Here is a 9150-nt window from a genome sequence, read left to right as displayed (position 1 = left end):
GAATTATGGAAGCCCCGTGACCCCGAGGTCCTCACCCGCTTATCCGCGCCGCGTAATTTGCCGAATTAATTTTCTGCGTCGTCGGCCGGCGATCAAAGAGAGAGGAGGAGAATTCGCGGATTCCACGTGGGCCCCTCTTTCTTTAATTGGCGGGTCTACTCTTCGCCGCGAACAGAAGCGAATCTGCGAGTTCGAGATGCTGCGCAATAAGGTCAAGCATTTTCGTGATGATTTACAGTAATGTAGGTGAATACGGTTGTATTGGTACGGTGCGTATGGATAATCGATAATCGATTTTATTGCCAATTCTTGCCGTATTGCGATATGCATATGAGAAAAACGCGTACTTGACATTATACATTGCGCAATATCGTGTGCAAAATTAGAGTAGCGAGAGAGAGAGACTTTTCTGTTAAAAATCTTAAGTAAGAATAAATTGTTGCAAAAGTGCAGAATCATGGATGATAAAGAATCTTACGAATGCTACTCCGCGTCCATGGAACATTCACCACGTGTTTTATTTTCGTCGAGATACAAACGATTCGCCCGCAGTGGCCGCTGCGGTAGTATTCGGTGTACGGTCGTTTCTCCGACTAATGGCACGAAAATGGTCCCGCCATCGCTGACCTCTCGCCCGCGTCGCGTAATTTGCCAAATTAATACCACCCGGGTCAGCCGCGCTCAAAGGTACGAAAAGAGCTCGGGAATTTCACCATTTTAACGAGTTCTCTTTTAACAAGCGAAAGTATCGTGCACGCGGATCGCCGTAATCTTTTTTCCAAGCCATAATTCTGCCAGTTTTCTTTCAGTTTACGACTCACGTGCTGATAATATTGATAGACGTGCACTTTTAATCGACTCGACGAATTATCTAGCGCACTTATCTCCGTGAGTTTTACGTGCGTAGTGCGTTAACGTCACGCGAGATTAACTCTGAAAGCAGCTCCAGAGTGCACCAGAGATTCTTTGTTCTGCGTTAAACAAATTGCGGAATTACGGCGTCTCGACGACGTTACCGGTTTTTCACCGTCTACTCCATATGATGCACCCTATAATTATTGGGTCGTCCGGAAAGTTCGTGCCGATTTTTAATAGATGGCGTTGGAACATGTCTGAATATATCAATGTTATTGAAAACATACGATTTATATACATATGCTTAAGGGTGACATTTCAACGCATCTTTAGGAAAAAAGTTGTTTCAGATAAATTGATTCGTGTCAGTTTTGTACTCTTTTGAAGATGGAAGAAAACAAAGAACATTTTAGACACTTGATGCTTTTCTATTACCGGAAAGGCAAAAATGCCTCACAAGCAACAAATTCGATATGTTCTGTTTACGGAGAAGGCGCTTTAGCTGAAAGAACCGTACGTAAGTGGTTCGCTAAGTTTAGAGCTGGTGATTTTAACCTTAAAGACCAAGAACGCTCGGGCAGACCCTCTACTACTGATGATGACCAAATCAAGACACTGATCGAGAATAACCCGCGCTACACGACACGTGAATTAGCAGAGGTACTGAAAATATCGAAAACCACTGTCCACGATCATGTAGTGAAGCTTGGTTACGTAAGTCGCTATGATGTATGGGTTCCGCATAATTTGGCCGAAAAAAATTTAACGGATCGCATTTCCATCTGCGACTCGCTGTACAAGCGCAACGAAAACGTACCATTTTTGAAGCAATTAGTGACGGGTGACGAAAAATGGATCATTTACAACAATGTAGAACGAAAAAGATCCTGGGGTAAGCGAAATGAACCAGCATTAACCACTCCGAAAGCCGGCCTTCATCCAAAAAAAGTCATGCTCTGTGTCTGGTGGGATTGGAAAGGAATCCTATATTATGAGCTCCTACCACACAACCAAACGATAAATGCAGATAAGTACTGCTCGCAACCGGATGAATTAAAGACAGCGATTCAGGAAAAACGTCCAGAATTAGCTAATAGGAAGGGCGTCGTGTTCCATCAGGACAATGCCAGACCTCATGTTTCTTTGACTACCCGACAAAAATTGTTGGAGTTTGGCTGGGATGTGCCACCTCACCCACCGTATTCACCAGACATTGCACCTTCAGACTTTCACTTATTTAGGTCTGTGCAAAATTCTCTTAGCGGCAAGAACTTCAACTCTTTGATCGACATAAAAAACCACCTTGAGGAGTTTTTCGCCGAGAAACCTAAGAAGTTCTGGGAGAATGGAATCTTCCAGTTGCGTGAAAGATGGACAAAGGTTGTGAAACAAAACGGTGCACACATAAGTCAATAAATATTTATCGACATAAAAAAATGTTGCCTTTGAATTTTCCTTCAAAATCGGCACGAACTTTCCGGACGACCCAATACTTACGGAGAGAAACGCGATACGGGAAACCGGAGTATTCGCGGTGTAACCCGTCAATAATTTATTGCCGGGAGATCATAGTAGATCACGGTAGATCACGCCACATGTAAGCATGCCGAAACTCATCGTGCATCTGTCAAAAAATCGATCGCAATTATCGACACGATATCGTGCGTTTTTTTTATAGCTCGAATCTTCCGCGCGCAGCTGTTCGAAAATTCCGGGCTCGCGAATTCTCAATCACAATGTTGAGAAAATACTCGCGGATGAATGCCCAGAAACGATTGTCTCCACGCGAAGGAGAGAAGTCATTAAATAAAATGGTAATTACTTAGTTTAACGGAGCAACCTCGGATGACCTTGACCTTGACATATATTATAGAGGTCACCCTCCTGAATGACCTTCAAAAGATTTTAACCGTCGCTCATTGTTTATTAAAAAGTTATTAACAAAAGAAGTTTAATGATTTTGCACGAATTTTCAACTGTCCACGCGAAGCAAGGACTTGAGTTTGACATATATTACAAAAGTCACCTTCCCGAATAACCCGCACTAGGTTTCACTCGTCGCTCGTTGTTTGTTAAAAAGTTTAATGAATAGAGCATAATTTTACGATATCATATTCGTTTACGAAAGAGTATATTTGATGGAATTTTACCTTTAAATCAGAAATAGGTTTGGGTTAGGTTATATTTTCCGAAACTGGAGCCCCGGACACATACGCTTGTTTTCAGCCCGCTTCGCGGGTGGGCGGGGGGAAGAGGCTTTGCCCCTCCCCCCGCCGGAGCCGGTGTTACAGATTTCACCGTACAGATTTTGATCACCTGGTACACGGCACGGATTCTGGCGGGGGGGGTGGGGCTTCGCCCCTTCCCCCCGCCCTCCCGCGAAGCGGGCTGAAAAACGAGCGTATATGTGTCCGGGCTCCAGTTTCGGAAAATATAACCTAACCTAACCTAACCAGGCTAGATTAGATTAGGTTAGGTTAAATCACTTTCCTTCCTTCGTTCATATTCGTCGTTTATGTCTTTCAATATTCAAAATAACTACTATATTTTCGAAACTTCTTTTGTTAATAACTTTTTAATAAACAATGAGCGACGGCTAAAACCTTTTGAAGGTCACTCAGGAGGGTGACCGTGACAACATATGTCAAGGTCAAGGTCATTCGAGGTTGCTCCGTTAATCTAAATAATTACCAATAAAATTCTATAGACATCTGAAACGCTATAATAAATTCCATACGCGCACCACTCTCGAAGCAGGATTACGTTCTAGCACTTTCTAACGCCGCGAAACGTCCACGTTTACGAGCGCGAGGTATTCTCCCGCGTTGTAGGAAGATCAAATTAAATCTCTCCTCCCTTTCCCCCGCATGCCTCGCGGTGCCTTTTTATCGTGCGTTCCTTCATCAGACTTCTTGACTGGCTGGTAGCGCGCGCCGGGATCCCCGTGAAATCAAGGCCGCGCGATATATTTCCCCCCGCGAGATCCCCATAAGCGCAGCGGGATTTCCACGTGTGCTCACGGGAGCGGATGCTGCGAGCGGACCTCCCCGGATTTAATTACGTCTAATTAGCCGGCGACCGGTAAGCTGAGAGTCCAGCGCCGATTCTCCTCTTGCCAGCGCTACTTGTCTCCCGTTCCCTGCACGTTCCCTTCAGCTGCTCGCCCTATTCTGGGATGTACCCCATAGCCATGTCCGCGCGCGCGAATACACTTCGGAGCAAACAAAACGGCCTGGCCGTTAAGTACGGATATAATACTCGCGGTGAGATGCCGCGACGTTTTCCAAGACCTCGAAGAAATACCTTCTTACGATGGTATCGAATAAATACAGAGGATATAAATTCCGCGGCGCGCGTTTTATGCGCGATATTAAAGGCGCGGGACTTTTAACGGCGCGCCGAAAGCCACGTCGGCAGGTAAATCGGCGGGATTAAATTTTCGGTCGTGATACAAGCCACGGGGAACGCTTTGATATTATTACCCCAGGTATAACATCGCAAAGCCGGCCGTACCGGCGAGATCGGCAACGGTATTGCGTCGAGCGGCGACTTTCAACCCTCGTACCGGCCGTACGTCAGGGTTTAATTGTTAATTTTACGGGCGACACTTTAATCGCGTCGTTAAGTGCGATTCTGGAAACGGGGGTGGACGGAAAGGGAGGCGAAAGCGGCCCGCGGGGATCTCATTAAAAAATTTCGTCGCTGGCGCGATGACGTACGATCATCAGACGATCACCCGCGGCGATCTCTCGCATATGGGATATTCTCGGCGAGGTGACAACTGTTAAATCATTTCCTCGGGATGTTCGTTTAAACGAGAAGGTAACGGCGACGTCCGGCGCGTGGTGTTCCTTCCAACACGAAGGTTTCGTGCGGTCGTACGTAGCCAGCCGCGCGGTAAATCACAGTCAGCTCGATAATAAAGAGCGCCACGGCGAAATTAAAACAATGTAGCATAATTAACATGCATTACCGACGCCCATACACGGCGACGTGGGGCTCCTCGCCGAGTGCCTTGCGATAATGTACACGTTGCAATCTGCGAGCTGGCTGTAAATCGCATTGCGTTATTATCTACGCGGCCCTTGGAGAGTCAATGGCTTGCCGGGGCCTTTATTTGGTCCCGGACTTTTCGTCGATGGGAGAGAGTGACTAATATACGCGCGGCGAGAAATTTCCACGCGTAAAATAACGAATTATCCCGTTGTCGTGGGATTAAATAGATTTATAGCGGGAGGCCGGAGTGAATTGTCGTCGCGCACGCAAAGCGGGATACTCCGGCGCGGGATACCCGAGTCGAAATTTCAAATCTACTGTGAACCTCTTACATAGTCATTTGTGCCTCTAATAATGCTCCTTGGCCTACAAGTTCTATCTTGAATTTACTAACGCCTTCTTTTAGCCTTTATTCGATCTTGTTGTTCTATACAATTTCTACTTTCGTCCTTACAACTCCTACCTCCTCTTTAGAATCTCTTTTGAACCTCTAAAGTGTATCCAAAAATTTTCTACAAGGCGTGTTAATTTCTTGAAGTTCTTTTTTATCGAAGAGTTGAGGCCGCCTTTCCGCGATGCTGATTGGTTCTCTCGCTTGGCTCGAACTTCGCGTGGCTTGAACTTCGTGTTGCGAATGTCAGAATGTCATAGTGACTGTCAGTGCAGTTATATTGATAAATTTGTGTTATTTATTTCATCGTGTTTTATCGTTCATGGTAATTAACGCCCGAAGAAATAGCAGTCTCTTCGATAATAAAGAGGTACCTCAATGCATTGGACGGCTTATAATGTAGCCCGTTATAAATAAACGTTCATGTAAATACATTTGCGACACATATAAATAGCCATTTTTTAATAATCTATAATACTGCCACAATTAGATATTTTCAATGCGAATTCTTGAATTGTACGATGCAGTGATAATAACGTTTGGTAAGATTCAATACGAATAAGATATATTATATAAAGTTGTCTGTTTTGTGATTCGGAGTTATTTAATATTCCATTATCATATTTAATATTAATTTGCTTATTATACATACTGTATATCTGCAGTTAAGTAAATTATATAATTAATATAATACATTGCTTATTGAAATTAAGATATATCTTAAATGCAAGTAAAGTAAATATGATAATGGAATATTAAATAATTCTGAATATTTATTTCCTAGAAATGTTTATAGTACAGGATCTGAAGATTTTATAGAGGTTCTAAGTAGATACTCTTTTGAGCCTTCGCAACGGCGAAAGCGGCAATAAGTGACAGTTTGTAGTATCAAAGAAGGACTTAATCGCTTATATCTCGAGTATTGCATTGGTTCTCCAAATTGAATGAAACTTGCAGGTTTAGTGTAGGATAACAATTTCGACTCGGGAACGGAGCTTCTTGTGCATACTTGTACACGCGTTACTCTCGCATCACACGCAGAAGGCTATTTCGCGTAATAATCGGCGCGTATCTCTGTGCGTTGGATAGTTGATGTATCAAGAGACGCAGCAGCGTCTCACGCCAAGTATATCTTTAGCAATATTAAAGATATTGAGTAGCGTACGTATTTGCGTGTATGTGTACGCGCGGCACACTATCGGCGCGCGAGATGATGATACTCTTATAATACTTTTGATACGCGGCGCGATCAACGGAATTCTTGCGAAGTTTAAATAAATATCAGAGCCTTCACAACGGAGAAAGCGGCAATAAGTGACAGTTTGTAGTATCAAAGAAGGACTTAATCGCTTATATCTCGAGTACTGCATTGGTTCTCCAAATTGAATGAAACTTGCAGGTTTAGTGTAGGATAACAATTTCGACTCGGGAACGGAGCTTCTTGTGCATACTTGTACACGCGTTACTCTCGCATCACACGCAGAAGGCTATTTCGCGTAATAATCGGCGCGTATCTCTGTGCGTTGATGATAGTTGATGTATCAAGAGACGCAGCAGCGTCTCACGCCAAGTATATCTTTAGCAATATTAAAGATATTGAGTAGCGTACGTATTTGCGTGTATGTGTACGCGCGGCACACTATCGGCGCGCGAGATGATGATACTCTGATGATACTTTTGATACGCGGCGCGATCAACGGAATTCTTGCGATGTTTAAATAAATATCAGAGCCTTCACAACGGAGAAAGCGGCAATAAGTGACAGTTTGTAGTATCAAAGAAGGACTTAATCGCTTATATCTCGAGTACTGCATTGGTTCTCCAAATTGAATGAAACTTGCAGGTTTAATGTAGAATAACAATTTCGACTCGGGAACGGATCTTCTTCTGCATACTTGTACACGCGTTACTCTCGCATCACACGCAGAAGGCTATTTCGCGTAATAATCGGCGCGTATCTCTGTGCGTTGATGATAGTTGATGTATCAAGAGACGCAGCAGCGTCTCACGCCAAGTATATCTTTAGCAATATTAAAGATATTGAGTAGCGTACGTATTTGCGTGTATGTGTACGCGCGGCACACTATCGGCGCGCGAGATGATACTCTGATGATACTTTTGATACGCGGCGCGATCAACGGAATTCTTGCGATGTTTAAATAAATATCAGAGCCTTCACAACGGAGAAAGCGGCAATAAGTGACAGTTTGTAGTATCAAAGAAGGACTTAATCGCTTATATCTCGAGTACTGCATTGGTTCTCCAAATTGAATGAAACTTGCAGGTTTAATGTAGAATAACAATTTCGACTCGGGAACGGAGCTTCTTGTGCATACTTGTACACGCGTTACTCTCGCATCACACGCAGAAGGCTATTTCGCGTAATAATTGGCGCGTATCTCTGTGCGTTGATGATAGTTGATGTATCAAGAGACGCAGCAGCGTCTCACGCCAAGTATATCTTTAGCAATATTAAAGATATTGAGTAGCGTGCGTATGCGCGTGTATGTGTACGCGCGGCACACTATCGGCGCGCGAGATGATGATACTCTTATAATACTTTTGATACGCGGCGCGATCAACGGAATTCTTGCGAAGTTTAAATAAATATCAGAGCCTTCACAACGGAGAAAGCGGCAATAAGTGACAGTTTGTAGTATCAAAGGACTTAATCGCTTATATCTCGAGTACTGCATTGGTTCTCCAAATTGAATGAAACTTGCAGGTTTAATGTAGGATAACAATTTCGACTCGGGTAATCTCGACGGATTCGAAGTTTCCAGAGATAACCGGCGTACGGGAAAATCCCTGAAAGGGACTCGACCGCGCGTGACGGTAAATCACGTCGCATTATTGCGGAGTTAAACGCGGCAAAGCCACCACACGAGCGGAGTCTAACGGCGTGGCTTCGGAGTGCTATGTTAATTCACAGAACTTTATTAGCAGCGTAAATCACCGATCGCGCCCCCATAGTCGCACGATATAACTTCCCCGAGTATTCTTTTCTTTTCCCTTCCCCTTTTCGTGCAGTCACTTTCACGATCTTACACTGTGTGGTGAGCGAATGAGTATCTCAAAAATGTCGCTGCGCCACGCCGCGCCGGGGTAGAATTTTACGATCGCAGCGGCGAGCGTGTCCGGGCCATTTCTACGTGGACATTTCAGCGGGATGTTTGCGCGGTACACATTCGCCGAATCCATTAAGTCTATAATTTAAGATCGCCGCCGAGATGTATTTCACGCGGACGCGACACCACGCCGCCGGCAATTAACTTGAGCATCATTTTCTCGGGCGAGTTTCACTCGAGCAGTTTTATTGGGCAATCGGTAAATTAATCGCCGCGTGACCGTAATACCAAACGCGCGCGGATTTTAATCGCGCGGCCCCGATTCTGCCGGGCGGGATCGAACACTTCGCCCCCGAGAGCTCTGCTCGAACAAATTAGTCACGTTCGTCCGTTAAGCATTGGACGTGCTCCCGTGCGCTCAACTCGATAATTTCGCTACTTATCAATTAGCATCGTTTTACATCCTGCTTCCGCTCGCGGAAACGTCACCTCGCCAGATGGTACTCGCCGGGGACACGCCGCGTTACGTGCACCTGTCTCTCGACGCGCACGTGTGCGCATCGCCGAGCGCGGCGTTGCATAAATCTCTGATGAACGGCGATAATTTTTATTTCATGATATCCCGAGGAATGACCATGAGATTGCTCGTTAACGGAAGCGGAATCGCCTGACCGTTCCATATCGCGCGAAATCGCGCGCTTTCAAATAACTCTCTCGGCAACGAGAGAGAAATCTATCACCTAGAGGAGCAACATAAAAATTAATTCACTCGCGCGGCAATCTTATCGCCCGCTTCCGCGCGCGAAAGCGATATCAGGTCATCGCACCGGTGCCAAGTGG

The 9150-nt window shown here is 44.9% G+C and overlaps 1 protein-coding gene across 1 annotated transcript; it reads left to right on the top strand.

Moving 5' to 3' along the window:
• Positions 1–1455: 1455 nt before the first annotated feature.
• Positions 1456–1761, top strand: LOC113563312 (histone-lysine N-methyltransferase SETMAR-like; the record flags this gene model as incomplete). Its single annotated transcript, XM_026974783.1, has 1 exon — positions 1456–1761. A coding segment is annotated over one exon (306 nt), but the record flags the coding sequence as incomplete, so codon positions are not given.
• Positions 1762–9150: the final 7389 nt, after the last annotated feature.

Source organism: Ooceraea biroi, chromosome 13 (assembly GCF_003672135.1).
Source record: "Ooceraea biroi isolate clonal line C1 chromosome 13, Obir_v5.4, whole genome shotgun sequence".
Lineage (NCBI taxonomy): Eukaryota > Metazoa > Arthropoda > Insecta > Hymenoptera > Formicidae > Ooceraea > Ooceraea biroi.
This window is presented reverse-complemented; position numbering and strand designations above follow the sequence as displayed.